The 17,919-nt window shown below is 45.6% G+C and overlaps 1 protein-coding gene across 4 annotated transcripts in view; it reads left to right on the top strand.

The window, feature by feature from the left end:
- FCHSD2 (FCH and double SH3 domains 2) overlaps positions 1–17,919 on the top strand; it is a 375,255-nt gene that overhangs the window by 294,585 nt on the left and 62,751 nt on the right. For 3 of the 4 annotated variants that reach the window (XM_073612906.1, XM_073612905.1, XM_073612908.1), the window contains 2 exons: positions 2,219–2,314; positions 6,820–6,891. In XM_073612906.1, the coding sequence (XP_073469007.1) occupies positions 2,219–2,314; positions 6,820–6,891 (168 nt within the window). The remainder of the gene's footprint in view (positions 1–2,218; positions 2,315–6,819; positions 6,892–17,919) is intronic. The other variant, XM_073612907.1, reaches the window with a different exon arrangement.

The following is a 17,919-nucleotide window of genomic DNA, read 5'->3' as shown; positions in this document are numbered from 1 at the left end:
CCAGTAATTTGTGGCACACAACATCTTTGTGAATCTTATTCTCTTAGCCCAGTCCCCGTCAGAGTGCCCCTTTACATCAGTTGTCGCCGTCATGCGACAGTCAGTGGGTAAAATAAAATATTTTGTATCTGAAATCCATTTCTTCACAATTTTAAGATCTGTTTAGATCTAAATATAACCTATAAATTATTAAATTTCAATTTCTGAATCTGGGAGCTTAAATATAAAAATTAACTGACCAGACAGATATTTTGTTTGTGTGCACTGTGGGAGTCAGTCTTGTCTAAGCCCCCCTCCGCAATTGATGGCTTCATGTCAATGCTAAATCTTTTTTTTAGTCTTAGAGTTTTAGGTTTTTTTTTTTTTTTTTATTTTGCTGTCTGTGTCATGCAGGGGAGGTTCTCCTTCACTTCCTGTTCTAAAAGCTCAACAGGAAAGGAGAGGATATCTCTCCATAGTGAATGGAATTCCCATTTTAGAGAGCTGCCATTGGAACACTTGTCCCAGTAGGATTATTCATTACTTTTTTGCTCTGGTGGCCCCCTTGCATCAGTTGTCCCCATCAGAGTGCCCCCTTGCATCAGTTGTCCCCATCAGAGTGCCCCTTGAATCAACTGTTATTAGATTAGGCTGAATAAAAAGAAACCGTGCCTATATATATATATATATATATATATATATATATATATATATATATATATATATATATATATATATATATATATATATATGTCCCTTTCTGAGTCCCCCTTACATCAGTTGCCCTCCTCAGAGTGCCCCCTTACATCAACTACCCTCCTCTAAGTGCCTCCCTTACATCAACTGTCCCCATCAGAGTGCTCCCTTGCATCAGTTGTCCCCATCAGAGTGCCCCCTTGCATCAGTTGTCCCCATCAGAGTGCCCCCTTGCATCAGTTGTCCCCATCAGAGTGCCCCCTTGCATCAGTTGTCCCCATCAGAGTGCCCCCTTGCATCAGTTGTCCCCATCAGAGTGCCCCCTTGCATCAGTTGTCCCCATCAGAGTGCCCCCTTGCATCAGTTGTCCCCATCAGAGTGCCCCCTTGCATCCGTTGTCCCCATCAGAGTGCCCCCTTGCATCCGTTGTCCCCATCAGAGTGCCCCCTTGCATCCGTTGTCCCCATCAGAGTGCCCCCTTGCATCCGTTGTCCCCATCAGAGTGCCCCCTTGCATCCGTTGTCCCCATCAGAGTGCCCCCTTGCATCCGTTGTCCCCATCAGAGTGCCCCCTTGCATCCGTTGTCCCCATCAGAGTGCCCCCTTGCATCCGTTGTCCCCATCAGAGTGCCCCCTTGCATCAGTTGTCCCCATCAGAGTGCCCCCTTGCATCCGTTGTCCCCATCAGAGTGCCCCCTTGCATCAGTTGTCCCCATCAGAGTGCCCCCTTGCATCAACAGTCATTAGATAAAGACGCATAAAAACAACCCGTGCCTCCATATATTAGGTGTCAAATTAAGAGTCCCCTTTATTTTAGTTGCCCCCCTCAAAGTTCCCCCCTAAATCATCTGTGCTCATCCAAGTCCCCTTTACATGAGTTGCCCACATCAGACTTGCTCATGAATTAGTGACAATGGTCACCAGGACAATTAGAGAAGGTGAATCTCCTTTAGAGGGAACACAGACAGCAGTAAAATCCAGACTGGGGGTCTAACCTTACCCATGCTATCCAAAAACTAAAAACACTTTTGAACTTAAACTTCCCTGACCGATTCAAGTAAGCCTTCAAACTCTGTAACCTAATGTAAATGTATGGGCACCTCTGGAAGCGTATTGCCTCTAATTGCCTTTTATCACCATAAGGATGTGTTTTTTTTGTTTTGATTTTCTAGTTCTTATGACTGCATGAGTTTTTTTTACCCCACTGATTTCCATTTGATACCAAGTTTTCAGCTTTAGACTAGGTCCTTTAAGTCACCCTCAATTTTTTACATCACCGCGCATGCTTGCTCCTACACAAGCGACTTTTGTTGTCCTGGTAAAATGCCTGTTAGTGGTTTATTTTCCTTCGACAAGCCTGGTTGCACTTTATGCATCTTTTTTTTATTTATTTTTTTATAAATATAGTTTGCCACATCAGAGTAATTTGAGTCATTACGGGTTATGGGTCGGTGTGCACTTCAGTCTGAGAAGCTTCAGGACTTCTCTCCGATTGCACCATGTTTTGCTTGGTTACTGATCTCTCTCTGTATCTCTTCTTTCAGGTGATGAGGGAATACAACCTCCAGCTGTTTGTTCAGGAGAATCCCGTATTTCACAAAGCTCAGCCCTTCCAGTTCCAGCCATGTGACAGTGACACGGTAAGGATCTTTTCATTGTCTGGTGGACTTTAGTCGCCTGTTACTGGTGGATTTGTGTGCAATGTAACCATTCCTTTACTGTGAGGTCACCTTCTATATTGGTCATTGTCTGTGCCAGCTTAAAGAGCACCTGTCATTTGGTGGTGCAACAGTATGCTACTAAAAAGGATTGTAGAGACGTTTGTTCAGGTTTTGCTCTGTCCCCCATACTCGGCCCAAATTCTTTACTGCTGAACTCCAGGCAGTCTTCTAAATACACATATATATATATGTTGTTGCCAAAGGCGACACAGCCAAGGCCAGGACCTCCTTGTTGGCTACAGTACAATTGAATAATACAGTCTGGTCCAAGACCAGGCTGTAAATGGACTCTGTAGCTCAATAACAAGGTCAATGTTATGTTAAAGGGGTTGTAAACCCTCAAGGTTTTTTCCACCTTAATGCATTCTGTGCATTAAGGTGAAAAACCTCCTGTGATGCAGCAGCCCCCTTTTTACTTATCTGAACCCGGTCTTTCCAGCAACGGGGACGAGCACACCTGCTCCAGCTGGTGTCTCTGGTCCTGATTGGATAGATTGATAGCAGCGCAGCCATTGGCTCCCGCTGCTGTCAATCGAATCCAATAACCTGGGGGGCAGGGCCGAGTCCTGCTGTCTGTGTACATCAGGGATCTTCAAACTACGGCCCTCCAGCTGTTGCAGAACTACACATCACATGAGGCATTGTAAAACTCTGACATTCACAGACATGACTAGGCATGATGGGAATTGTAGTTCCTGAACACCTGGAGGGCCATAGTTTGAAGACCCATGGTGTACATGGACGCAGCAGCAGGACACGGGAGCGTGCCCGCACGAGTGCCCCAAGGGAGAGTGGCTCTCCAACGGGGCACTTGCGAAGAGGAGGAGCCAGGAGCGCCACTGAGGGACCCCAGAAGAGGAGGATCAGGGACACTCTGTGCAAAACCAACTGCACAGAGGAGGTAAGTATGACATGTTTGGTTTGTTTTGTTTTTTTAAACAAACCTTTACATATCCTTTTAAGGGCTAGTGTTAACAGGCGTTTGTTGAACCAGAACTAATGGTGCACCGAAATGAAAATTTTGGTACCAAAAATGCAGGATGCACTTGGCCAAAACCATAACTATTGACTGTTTTTAAAAACAATATATATATATTTATAAATAATTGTATTATATTCTACTTTTAAATTAATATTATGAATTCAAATGGATATGAATTTATTGTCAGCCATTATCGGCACCATTTGAAGCGTTGTTAAAAATCCTGCTTGCTGCATATTTGGTCAGTTAAAAGCACCTCACCTCCTTATTTGAAATGCATTGAAAACGCAGCAAGAACGCATGCACTTGTGTTGCGTCTTTGATGCATTTTGTGAGTCACATACTAATGAAAAAACACACCATAAACAAGGTAAAATTGTGGGTGTTTTCGGCAACCATTATCGGCACTTTTTTTTTTGTTTTTTTTCTTTTGGCAGAATGCTGAAAACCCTATTTTCAGGCCGATAATTTTTGGCGGCCGAAATTTTCGCTGCATCGCTAATCAGAACTGCTTCTCCTTTCATAAATATCTGTGAGAACGCAAATGCTGCTTAAAGCAGGTCAGATTCACCTTCAGGCTCCATGCACACTGCCGTTTTTGTTTTTTTGTTTTTACCAAAAAAAAAGTGCTGGGAAAATCACTGGATAAAAACCGCTGGTGATAGCTTTTTGAAGCAGCGTTTTAGCAGCGGTAGCATTTTATTGACATTTTTGCAATAAAAGGAGGAAAAAAGCTAAAAAAAACGCTGTTAGTAGCGTTCAGGAGCGTTTCTGCTGGAATAACGCTCCAGGAAACTCTACAAATTTTTTTTTTTTTCTGCTCCTACGCTAATCTAATTTAGTGTGCATGAGCACATAGGATAACCCTATTTAGCTTCTAGGGGCAGAAAAAAATTCCTAATAGCTTCTAGGAGCTTAAGAAAAACACTAATGTACATGGAGCTTAAAGTGATTTCTGAACGATATCCGTTTCTCAAACACATGCCAAAAGGACACTGCCTTTGTAGCCCAAAACCCATCTATACTAGCCCGAAGAGTGGTAGACTGACAGCACTTAGCAAAGCATAGATCCTTCGCTGTCCAATTGTTGGCTTTGCCTCTCCCAGTCTGCTGCTCCACAGGGATGGGAACTACTTTAGCTAATTATACAGTGCTGGGGAAAAGTATTTGCTCCCTTCCTGTTTTTTTTTTTTTGTTTTTTGTTTTTTTTTTTGCATATTTGTCACACTTAAATGATTCCGATCATCAAACAAATTTTAATATTACACAAAGATAACCCATGTAATTACAAGATGCAGTTTCAAATGATGATTTAATTTATTAAGGGAAAAAATCTGCCTGGCCCTATGTGAAATAGTAATTGCCCCCCCAATAAATCATTGTGATTAACCTAATTTTTTGGAAAGCTGAGTTAAATTTCACCTGCCGCACCCAGGCCTGATTACTGCCAGACCTGTTGAATCAAGAAATCACTTAAAAGTGAAGTATGGGAAATAGGGTTTTTGTAGAATTATACTTGCCTAGCTGGATGCAGCACCGGTCTGATGCATCTGTCCCCCGCCAGGTCGAACACTGAGAACCGAGCGATCAAGCACCGCCGATCGCTGGATTCTCAGAGCTCCGTGAGCAGAGAGCCGGTGACTATCAGTCACTGGCTTTCTGCTCTGCCCCCCTGTGCTCACTGGAGTGCTGGGCTTGTGGAAGGGGCAGGAGCGGCCGGCTGAGAGGCTGAGCTGGGTGCCGGTCCAGGCATGTGGGCGTATCCCGACCATATGGCTGCAATCTTGTCCGAGTCTGAACCGGCTATGCGACTTCAGTCTGCTGAAAACGGGCCACAGGAGTGCAGAACGGACTGTATTCCTATGATCCACAGAAGTACAACCTTTGGCTGTACTTCGCCTTTATATAGAAGCTGTCTGACAAAGTGAAGCACGCTAAAGATCTCAAAAAGCAACACATCATGCCGAGATCTAAAGAAATTCAAGAACAGATGAGAATCTAAGTAATTGACATGTATGCGTCTGGAAAGGGTTGCCATTTGTAAGGCTTTGGGACTCCATTGAACCACGGTGAGAGCCATTATCCACAAATGGAGGAAACTTGGAACTGTGGTGAACCTTCCCAGGAGTGGCCGGCTTACCAATATTACACCAAGAGCACAACAATGACTCGCCCAGGAGGACATAAAAGAACCCAGAACAACATCTCCCAACGTCCATGGGAGAGTTTCAAGGTGAAAGCCACTGCTGACCATAAAGAACACAAAGGCTTGTCTCACATTTGCCAACAAAAACCTTGATTATCCCCAAGACTTTTGGGCAAATATTCTGTGCACCGATGAGACAAAAATTGAACTTTTTGGAAGGTCTGCATCCCGTTATATCTAAAACTAACACAGCATTTCATAAAAAGAACATCATACCAACAGTCACACATGGTGGTGGTAGTGTGATAGTTTGGAGATGCTTTGCAGGTGGAGGACTTGCCACCATTGATGGAACCACAAATTCTGCACTCTACCAGAAAATCCTGAAGGAGAATGTCCCGCCATCAGCTTGTGGCCTCAAGCTCAAGCGCACTTGGGTTATGCAGTAGGACAATTATCCAAAACACACCAGCAAGTCCACCTCTGAATGGCTCAAAAAAAAAAAAAAAATAAAGGTTTTGGAATGACCTAGTCAAAGTCCGGACTTAAAATCCAATTAGGATGCTGTGGCATGACCTTAAACATGCCGTTCATGCCTTAAAACTCTCCAATGTGGCTGAATTAAAACAATTCTGCAAAGAAGAGTGGGCCAAAATTCCGCCACAGCGATGTGAAAGACTCATTGCCAGTTACCGCAAACGCTTGATTGCCGTTGTTGCCGCCAAGGGGGACCCAACCAGTTTTTGGGTTTGGGGGCAATTACTTTTTCATATAGGGCCCTAAATGAAATCATCATTTAAAAACTGCATCTTGTATCTACTCGGGTTATCTTTGTGTAATAAAATTTGATGATCTGAATCATTTAAGTGTGACAAATATATTTTAAAAAAAATCAGGAAGGGGGCAAAAACTTTTTCACTTTTTTTTGTATGTATAATTAAAATATACTATGCAGGCCAGGATATGAATTTGGACCAATTCACTCTGCATAATAGAGATTTCTATTTGTGTGAAAAATACACAGGACCTAAATTTGCTTTTTAGGAAAAAAATAAAAAAGAAAAACCTTTATGGTCTCCATAAATAAAAGATATGAGTTTCAGATTTGATTCTCTATGCATGTTGTAACCTTCTTTTTTTCCAGTTAGCAAGCCTTGACCTTCTCCTGTGTCCAGTGATCTTTAATGTGATTGGTTAATAGCATGCATTAACCCATCTGAGACCTGCCACAGCCCGTGTGTCTTCTAACCTGTGTGCTGTCTGTGTTTCTGTCCTCTGCCCGCTGTCTTGGCACAGAGCTTTAGCGCTGTCCCGCTGGTGGATATCGAGCCCTCTCCTGTCAGTGCTATGAGAATGCTCTTGGCAAAGGTACAGCCATCTCTGCTTGTGTTTTACCTCCATCTGTTACATGATTGTGATTGGTCACTGCTGTGTTCTAGAGACTCGTGCAGCTGTAATCCCTACATCCTCCATCTCACCTGTGCTTGTCGCCTACACCCTGCAGTCATATGTACCTACAACTCGGGAGACTTTGTCACCACATCCATTACCTAAAACCTGCTTTCACCTGTGCATGTTACAGAAGAAGAGAGTGGACTGCTATACATTAGAAAAGGTTGTCATTTTCTAGAACAAGGGTCCCCAAACTTCCTAAACAAAGGGCCAATTTACTGTCCTTCAGACTTTAGGGGGGGCCGGGGTTGTGGACATTGGGAGTAGAAAAGGTCCTAACGTTAGTGGGGAAAAAACACTGACACCATCTTTGGTGTCATTGAGAGGAATTGTGCCTCATCATTGATATCAGTGGGAGGAATTGTGCCCCATCATTGATGTCATTGGCAAAAATTGAGCCCCATCATTGTTGTCGTAGGGCCCCATTGTTGGTGTCATTGGGAGAAATTGTGTTCCATCGTTGGTGTCATTGGGAGGAATTGTGCCCCTTCATTGGTGTCAGTAGGGGGACATTGTTATCATTGGATGAAATGGTGCCCCAAGGGCCTGATAAAAGCAAGCAAAGGGCCACATCTGGCCCCCAGGCTGAAGTTTGGAGACCACTGTTCTAGAAAGAAAGACTCAAGCAACCTGTAGACTGACCTTTCTCAACTAGCATTCTGTGGAAACTTGGGGTTCCTCCAGAAGTTGCTAGGGGTTCCGTGAGAAGAGCAGTGGCAGAGTGATCTCCTGCCTACATAGACCACCATGTAAGAAGTGACTTCTACACTGGCCACCAATATAAGGGGTCACTTCTACACTGACCACCAATGTAAGAACTAACCACCAATGTAAGAAGTGACTTCTACACTGGCCACCAATATAAGGGGTCACTTCTACACTCACCACCAATGTAAGAAGTGACTTCTACACTGACCACCAATATAAGAAGTGACCGCCAATGTAAGAAGTTACTTCTACACTGGCCACCAATATAAGGGGTCACTTCTACACTGACCACCAATGTAAGAAGTGACTTCTACACTGACCACCAGTGTAAGGGGTCAATTCTGCACTGACCGCCAATGTAAGGGATCAATTCTGCACTGACCGCCAATGTAAGGGGTCAATTCTCCACTGACCACCAGTGTAAGGGGTCAATTCTGCACTGACCGCCAATGTAAGGGGTCACTTCTACACTGACCACCAATGTAAGGGGTTACTTCTACACTGACCCCCCAGTGTAAGGGGTCAATTTAACACTGACCGCCAATATAAGGGGTCACTTCTACACTTACTGCCAATGTAAGGGGTCAATTCTACACTGAGTACCAATGGCACACTTACCGCCAATGTAATTGGTCATTTTTTACACTGACCGCCAATGAACTGGGTCATTTTCTATACTGACCACCGGCATAAGGGTTCACATCTACACTGACCACCAATGTAAGGGGTTGTTTTCTATATTGACCACCAACCTAAGGGGTCACTTCTACACTGACCAACAATACAATAGGTCACTACAACTATTCTTTTATTTAATTAATTAAAAATCACTACAGCTTACTGATCACACTACTGTATCATGAACTATAGGTCTAATCATTTCAGTAGGGGTTCCCTGAAACCTGAAAACTATTTAAAAGGTTCCTCCATGGTAAAAAGGATTGAGAAAAACCGCCAGACTGTCAGGTAACAAAGTGATATTGTGTTACATCAGACGGTTAGAGACTGCTGCTATTTTACATGCAACTGTCATCATGTTACAAAATTCCACTGCTGACGTTTGACTTCAAGCAAGTGTTCATGTCTGCTCTGCATGTTATACCTGTTGTAAAGAATGTGGCCTCCCATTGATGGCTGCCTCTTGCAAATGCTTGTTGACTGGCATTGCTGCTATTGAGTCACAGACCCAGAACAGGACAAAAGGGGAAAGGCATAATTCTTCATATACATATTATATTCATACACACACAGAGAACCCGTGTGAATGAACCCTTAATTTATTGTAGTACTTTTAAAATTTTTTTATTTGTTGCAAATTTTTATTTTTTTTACATTTTTCATGCTTTTTTGGGGGGGTTAGGGGGCTTTGGTGAAATATCAGGGGTCTAAATAGACCCCTAAATTCTCACTTTTGAGGCAGAGAAAGGAACCGAGGAAACACATTCCCCAGTTCCTTTCTGCAGCCTTGAATGAATGAATACAAAGAGCTCTGCACAAACCTTCCTGTTTATTCATAAACTGAAGCATAGTAAACACAGCTTACTATGCTTCAGTTATGAATGAACACAGTGAGCGACTGGTACCGATCACTCGCTATGTTCAAGCTTAAGCGCTGCAAAGAAGCTGCTTGCAGGACTTTTTTTGACGCCCTGCCAGCTCAGCACCTTAGTGTAAAAGCACTCGGGCTTTCACATTGGGATTGCAGATGAGGCTTCTTTCAGGCGCTTTACAGGCGCTTTTTTTTAATGCTAAAGCACCTGAAAAACGCCCCAGTGTGAAAGCGGTCTTAAAGAATATATTATCCCCTAGGGTTGCACCGATAACGAGTATTTTCACAAGTATCGGTACTTGTGCAAATGCAACGATACCTCAAACCGATACTTTCAGGCCTGGATCTTCGAGCTGTCAGTGGGTCTCCCCTGTGTTAAAGAAGTCCGGTAATTGGAGCTGTCATAAAAAAAAAAAAGCAGCCGGCAATGTTTATTAACAACATTGCTCAGCCCTGAAACACTAAATAAAAAGAAACATTGTTTCTTTTTGTATATTTCTGTTTCTTCATCTGCAGATCAAAAGGTTGAACAAATGTCCCTCTGTTTAACCCCTTAATAACCCTTAATTTACTCTAATGAGCCTTAATTAACTCCCTATTCTCCTCCATTTCATTATTGATTTCCTGCTTTTTTTCTTTTGTTCACGTCTGTTTTATAAACGATAAACAATTAAAACTTTTTTTTTTTGTTTGCTTTGTTAGTGAATATTTTTACACATATATATTAACATATATTTACACATTTCACATTGAAAAAGTGCAAATTAAAAAAAAAAAATCTATTTAATTCATTTGTAAATAACTTTTCAATGCTTTGTACCATTGCTGACAGCTGAAGTAAAAACAAAACAGTTGCAGTCGGTATCGGTAATTGGTATCGGCGAGTACCAAAAAAAAGTATCGGTACTTGTACTCATTGTAAAAACAAAATGGTATCAGTGCATCCCTAATCAATTCAATTGCCCCCCCCCCCCCCCCCCCATATCAAATGGTAAAACCAAGGATTGGCCGTCTGTTTTTACCGCCCCTTTGCCACCCATGTGGCCCTTAGGCCCGGTTCACACTGATGCGCTGTGAATTTGTTCAGTTTTTTTGTCCTGTGTGAGGTGCGAATTTACTGCGATTTTACCGTGAATTTCAGGAGTTGGACATAGCTGCGATTTGATATTCTAGCCAATGGAATCATCATGTAAAAAAAAAAAAAAAAAAAAAAAGGTGTTAAAGAGGAGGGCCCATTAAAAAAAAAAAAAATTAAAAGTCAGCAGCTACAAATACTGCAGCTGCTGACTTTTAATTGGACACTTACCTGTGCCAGGGTCCAGCGATGCGGGGGATCAAAGACCCACCCATCTCCCCCTCCGTTCGGCGGCGCCAGCATTGCAACTGTGGGCGCCGGGCTGTGGCTTCACAGCCTGGCACCCACTGCGCATGCGCGAGCGGCACCGTGATTGGCCGCTCAGTCACCTGGGACCTATAATGGGTCCCAGATGATTGACAGGAGGGAGGGAACAGAGCGGAGCCCTTCCTGTGCCGAGGGGGAAGTGATGTCACCAGCCCAGGCACTGGAAGAGGCAGACTACGAGGGACCCCCTAGCAACAGGCATTTAGAGGTAAGTTAAAAAAAAAAAAATTTCCAAATGTTTGTTTTTTTTTTTTTTTTTTTTTTTTTAGGCACAGTCATGATTTTTTTTTTTTTTAGGGTGGAACACCACTTTAACTTCCTGTGTACTTCCTGGTTTTTGTGGAGAGTAGTGTGGTGGAAATCGCACATATGTGAACCATCAATGCGATTCAAGAACGATTTACATTGATGTCTATAGAGACTAAATTCGCAACGCCGTAAACTCGCACAAGACCCTTTTTTTTTTTTTTTTATCGCATTCGTAGAGGAATCGCAAGGCATGTATGTGAACGACAGTCATCGAAAACAATGACTTTAGGGATGACATGCGAGTTTAAAGTGTTTTTGACGCATCGCGTTCGTTATGAACTCGCATCAGTGTGAACCGGGCCTTATAGTGGTAGCTCGCTTCGTGCAGCAACAATGATCGCCTGGATCATTGCTCACAGATCACAATGAATATTTAAAAAGCTTTTCACAAGCCTAAGCCGGGCCAAATAATTATTTCTATTTACGGATTCATTATCTGCCCGCCCCGCCTTCCAATCACAAGTTTCTGGGAAAAGCAGGATGACCTTTTTTCTGCGGCTCGGCGGAGAGCGTCACTTGTAGCGGAAGAGCTGTGAAGTCTGACAAGTCTGCTCTCTGCTTTTTTGAAGTGTCAGACTGTTCTGGCAGAGCGGCCGTAATTAACATTTCTGTCCTCCTCGGGGTAATCGTCTGATCTGCCTCTTTTTTTTTTTTTTTTTTGAGCTCCTAACATCTCCCGAAATAGCATTTTCCAGAGATGCTCCATTGTGTGTAGAAGACATTGTCATCCAATGACAGGCAGACCAGGGATGTGAGAAGCAGCTGGGGGGATGCTGGGATTAACCCTTCACTTGCAGCACGGTGCTTACCACGCTGTATTTGGGGATGTTGGTGGATCCCATTTGCGGTCTTCTTTTAGAAAATAGTATAGGGTGTAATCCGGGTGACCCTCATTGATGGCCGTGGACACCATCAAGGACTCATCGTATGCCCCACAAACTACACAAATCAATTAGGCTTCATTTATACATGCAGTTTGGGACGGGGGTAGGGCTGATGTACGTATAAACAAGCCCTTAATGCCACCCCAACATACCTTGCCATTGGGCATGCATTACAGCGCACCGCAACGTGCTACTATGCATTGTGATGCGTGGCAGTACGGGGAAAAAAAAAAGCACATGTACCTGTTTCTGTGGGTTACACAGCCCATTAAAATGAATGGGCTGCCCTAACATGACTAAACATTACTGTAATGCACTTCTGTTAACACACCTCGACTGTGTAAGTCCAGCCTTATATACACTATATTGTCAAAAGTATTGGGACGCCTGACTTTACACACACATGAACTTTAATGGCATCCCAGTCTTAGTCCGTAGGGTTCAATATTGAGTTGGCCCACCCTTTGCAGTTATACCAGCTTCAACTCTTCTGGGAAGGCTGTCCACAAGGTTTAGGAGTGTGTCTATGGGAATGTTTGACCATTCTTCCAGAAGTGCATTGGTGAGGTCAGGCACTGATGTTGACGAGAAGACCTGGATCTCAGTCTGCACTCTAATTCATCCCAAAAGTGTTCTATCGGGTTGAGGTCAGAACTCTGTGAAGGCCAGTCATGTTCCTCCACCCAAAACTGGCCCATCCATGTCTTTATGGACCTTGCTTTGTGCACTGGTCCAAATCATTTGGTGGAGGGGGGATTATGGTGTGGGGTTGTTTTTCAGGGGTTGGGTTTGGCCCCTTAGTTCCAGTGAAGGGAACTCTTAAGGTGTCAGCATACCAAGACATTTTGGACAATTTCATGCTCCCAACTTTGTGGGAAAAGTTTGGGGATGGCCCCTTCCTGTTCCAACATGACTGCGCACCAGTGCATAAAGCAAGGTCTTTAGATGAGCAAGTTTGGGGATGGAGGAACTTGACTGGCCTGCACAGAGTCCTGACCTCAACCCAATAAAGCGCTGCACAAACTGTTGGCACTATATAAATCCTGAATAATATTAATAGTAGAACACCTTTGGAATGAATTTGAGCAGAAACTGTGAGCCAGGCCTTCTTGTCCAACATCAGTGCCTGACCTCACAAATGCTCTTCTGGAAGAATGGTCAAACATTCCCATAGACACACTCCTAAACCTTGTGGACTATTCCTAGAAGAGTTGAAGCTGCAAAGGGTGGGCCAACTCAATATTGAACCCTACAGACTAAGACTGGGATGTCATTAAAGTTCATGTGCGTGTAAAGGCAGGCGTCCCAATACTTTTGACAATATATTTTATATGAAGATCGGAGTTCTGCCTGGTACATGGCACATTGTTGTTCGAGGTGGATGGTTTCATATATTCAGTATAACTCCAATCAGCAGTCCCTGACTTGGCCTACGTGTGGAAATAGACCTCCCTGTGCCTGCTGATAACCGGCCTTGTGTCAGAGTGCTGGCACAGCAAATTGTACGGAGAAAGGAAAGCATCAGCTCAAACCTCCGCCTGACACTGGACCTTTCCTGTTTATTCACATACTGGAATTTGTGTTCAGTCCTGGGGGGGGGGGGGGTCTATAGGCTGCCACCCCTGCTGGGAATAGAGCCTGTTATCTGATAGATAAGTAAAAGGGAAATCCCTGCTGTAAGGTCAGCAAATTTTATATGGAAAACAATTTCTCCTGCAAAAATGGCAATTGGGCCCCTTTAGTCTACCGTCTGCAGCGGTGCTGGTTCTTCTTCTCACAGGACACACAGGCAGAAGTGTGAGCCGTTGGCTCCTGCTGCTGTCAATCAAATCTTGTCAGGGGGGCGGGGCCAAACCGCCCTGTATGTGTCTATGGATGCACACCTCCCGGCTTGGGAACACACTTGTACGTGTGCCCCCATAGCAAGTGGCCGACACAGAAAGGGAGGAGCCAGGAGCGCCGGTGGGGGCACCCCAGAAGAGGAGGATCAGGGCCGCTCTGTGCAATGCCATTGCACAGAGCAGGTAAGTATATCATAACAATAGCACAGCATAGGTATTTTACATGTTTTCTTCCCAAAATGGACTCCAGCCTTCCTTTCAGTCTTGCACAGTTGTACCGGCTCCTCTCCTGTACTGAAATAGTTTACTCTGATTTCACTGCACACTGAGAGCTTCTCACAGTGTGCATTAGAAGCTGCAGCAAGTCACCTTGTTTCCTGGCTTGGAGGATGTCAAGCATCATGAGCCATTCCTTTTAATTGATTGGATTTCAGTTCTTTCCATCATAGGAGCTCAGCATCATTCCATTCATGTGTGGTCAGGCATCCAAATACAGTCTGCCAAGGATCACCCACTAGTGGCTGACATCTCACCCATCAAGGCATTTTAATATGTACACCCCAGCTGAGTGTTCTTGAGAGGAGTACTGAGTCGGGGTGCTGGGATGTTTTCAGGAAGCTGTGTACGGCACCCTGCCGGCCCCTCCCACCAGCCATGATCTGCCTGCATTGTATAGAGAAGCACAGTGACCGTGTCGCTGGGTCTAAAATGAGCTACATAACGAACACAGAAAAGGTATTATTTCAATCTAAATAATATGATGATGAGGGGAATGAAAGAACCAGGGAAGACAAAATTTAAGCAAATGTCTGCTTTCAGTTCAAATTACAGGCATCGCCGGCACTGCGTTTAGTTTTGTTCTCTTGTGAAGATAGTGGTTGACCTGGGGGACTTTTATCTTATGTAAAGGCAGTACTAATGATTGTACTGTGACTGGCTGGTGTGGATGGGGAGTTGGAAGCAATAATCACTATTTGTGGGCCTAGAAGTAAAACTATTCTACCTTCATTTCACACCCGATACATATCTTAAAGTGTCCAGGCATCACCCAAATATACCCCCGGACCTCCCTTTAGAATGTAAGGGGCTCCAAATGTGTCATTATGAGGGTCACATTGTATATTTTATTAAGAATCAGATGCCCCGATCAGAGCCCCCTCTTACATTGGAGTGCCCATGAGAGTCCCCTTCCCCTCCTTACATCAGTGTGCCCATGAGAGTCGTCCCTTTACACCAGGGTGCCAATGAGAGTCGTCCCTTTACACCAGGGTGCCCATGAGAGTCGTCCCTTTACACCAGGGTGCCCATGAGAGTCGTCCCTTTACACCAGGGTGCCCATGAGAGTCGTCCCTTTACACCAGGGTGCCCATGAGAGTCGTCCCTTTACACCAGGGTGCCCATGAGAGTCGTCCCTTTACACCAGGGTGCCCATGAGAGTCGTCCCTTTACACCAGGGTGCCCATGAGAGTCGTCCCTTTACACCAGGGTGCCCATGAGAGTCGTCCCTTTACACCAGGGTGCCCATGAGAGTCGTCCCTTTACACCAGGGTGCCCATGAGAGTCGTCCCTTTACACCAGGGTGCCCATGAGAGTCATCCCTTTACACCAGGGTGCCCATGAGAGTCGTCCCTTTACACCAGGGTGCCCATGAGAGTCGTCCCTTTACACCAGGGTGCCCATGAGAGTCGTCCCTTTACACCAGGGTGCCCATGAGAGTCGTCCCTTTACACCAGGGTGCCCATGAGAGTCGTCCCTTTACACCAGGGTGCCCATGAGAGTCGTCCCTTTACACCAGGGTGCCCATGAGAGTCGTCCCTTTACACCAGGGTGCCCATGAGAGTCGTCCCTTTACACCAGGGTGCCCATGAGAGTCGTCCCTTTACACCAGGGTGCCCATGAGAGTCGTCCCTTTACACCAGGGTGCCCATGATAGTCCTCCTCTTAGATTAGAGCCCCCTCTTACATCAGAGTGCCCATGAGAGTCCCCTCCTTACATCAGTGTGCCCATAAGAGTCGTCCCTTTACACCAGGGTGCCCAAGAGAGTCGTCCCTTTACACCAGGGTGCCCATGAGAGTCGTCCCTTTACACCAGGGTGCCCATGAGAGTCGTCCCTTTACACCAGGGTGCCCATGAGAGTCGTCCCTTTACACTAGGGTGCCCATGAGAGTCGTCCCTTTACACCAGGGTGCCCATGAGAGTCGTCCCTTTACACCAGGGTGCCCATGAGAGTCGTCCCTTTACACCAGGGTGCCCATGAGAGTCGTCCCTTTACACCAGGGTGCCCATGAGAGTCGTCCCTTTACACCAGGGTGCCCATGATAGTCGTCCTCTTAGATCAGAGCCCCCTCTTACATCAGAGTGCCCATGAGAGTCTCCTCCTTACATCAGTGTGCCCATAAGAGTCCTCCCTTTACACCAGGGTGCCCACGAGGGTCCTGTCTTTACACCAGGGTACCCACGGGAGACTTCCCTTTACGCCAGGGTACCCACGGGAGTCTTCCCTTTACACCAGGGTACCCACGGGAGTCTTCCCTTTACACCAGGGTACCCACGGGAGTCTTCCCTTTACACCAGGGTACCCACGGGAGTCTTCCCTTTACACCAGGGTACCCACGGGAGTCTTCCCTTTACACCAGGGTACCCACGGGAGTCTTCCCTTTACACCAGGGTACCCACGGGAGTCTTCCCTTTACACCAGGGTGCCCACGAGGGTCTTCCCTTTACACCAGGGTGCCCACCAGGGTCTTCCCTTTACACCAGGGTGCCCACGAGGGTCTTGCCTTTACACCAGGGTGCCCACGAGGGTCTTGCCTTTACACCAGGGTGCCCACGAGGGTCCTGCCTTTACACCAGGGTGCCCACGAGGGTCCTGCCTTTACACCAGGGTGCCCACGAGGGTCCTGCCTTTACACCAGGGTGCCCACGAGGGTCCTGCCTTTACACCAGGGTGCCCACGAGGGTCCTGCCTTTACACCAGGGTGCCCACGAGGGTCCTGCCTTTACACCAGGGTGCCCACGAGGGTCCTGCCTTTACACCAGGGTGCCCACGAGAGTCCTCCCTTTACACCAGGGTGCCCACGAGAGTCCTCCCTTTACACCAGGGTGCCCATTACAGAGCCCCCCCCCCTTTACACCAGGGTGCCCACAAGAGTCCTTTCTTTACACCAGGGTGCCCATGACAGCCCCCCCCCCCCTCCTTTACACCAGGGTGCCCAGGAGAGTCCCCTTTTTCACCAGGGTTACCACCTATTAGAGTCCCCCCTTGGATCAGAGCCCCTCTTTACTTCAGGGTGGCCAGGAAAGTCCCCTTTTACACCAGGGTCCCCACCTATCCGATTCCCCTCATACATCAGAGTCCCCCTTTACATCAGGGTGCCCCTCAGAGTCGTCATGTGTCCCCCCTCCCACGTTCCTTACATCAGAGTCCCCATCAGAGTCAGCCTTACCACTGTAAGCTGAAGATCAAGGACAGTTTCTGCCTCAATCAGTACACATTGAGGATATACCACTGACCCTAGCTGCGGACCAGATGTGCTGTAGAGAGACCTGCTCTAAGACATGTCCCAGCATTACATTTTTCTTTTTCCATATCCTGTGGCAAGAAACAACTTTATTACTCCCTGTGATGATGTAGATACTTCCCGAGAACTATATCTTAAAAGCATGTGGACATGTTCTTGGGAGTCAAAGCAGCATCATCGTTATGTTGGAAAATAAATCCGTGCACGCAGGGCGAAGTTCTATAGTCCAGCAGGCATGGCTGGCAATTCTGGTTGTGATTTTAGAGCTGGGAACACATTGGATTTCCAGCAAATCGAAAGATATTTGCAGTTTTTAAGTGATAAAAGAGAAAATTCAAAAAAAAAAAAATTGGCTTTGACACTTTAAATTCCCATTATCTGATAAACACATGCTGAAATTTAAAATTGGCCTGACAGTGTAATAAGTGCCCCCACTGCTGAAATCTGTTGGGATGCAGATAGCTGGACCTGAGCTGGGTTAACATAAGTTCATACTTCAATTTCTCCACTAATAGAGGATCTTCTACACACTATTGTCATAAAAGGCTGTAATAATAATTCTCATCTGACTAGCTAGTGTGGCTGGGGAATTTGCAGCATTAGACACCATTGGTGGTCCTGGAAGTGAAAGTAGTCTGCATTTATTTCACACATGATGCATATTGCTATAAAAACGGCTTCACTTTCCATCGCTGTTCATCGGCTACAACAGAGAGCCATTAAATCAGC

Source organism: Aquarana catesbeiana, linkage group LG02, assembly GCF_042186555.1.
Source record: "Aquarana catesbeiana isolate 2022-GZ linkage group LG02, ASM4218655v1, whole genome shotgun sequence".
In the NCBI taxonomy this organism is placed as follows: domain Eukaryota; kingdom Metazoa; phylum Chordata; class Amphibia; order Anura; family Ranidae; genus Aquarana; species Aquarana catesbeiana.
The sequence above is the reverse complement of the archived record's forward strand: the minus strand, read 5'-3'. Positions and strand labels throughout refer to the sequence as shown.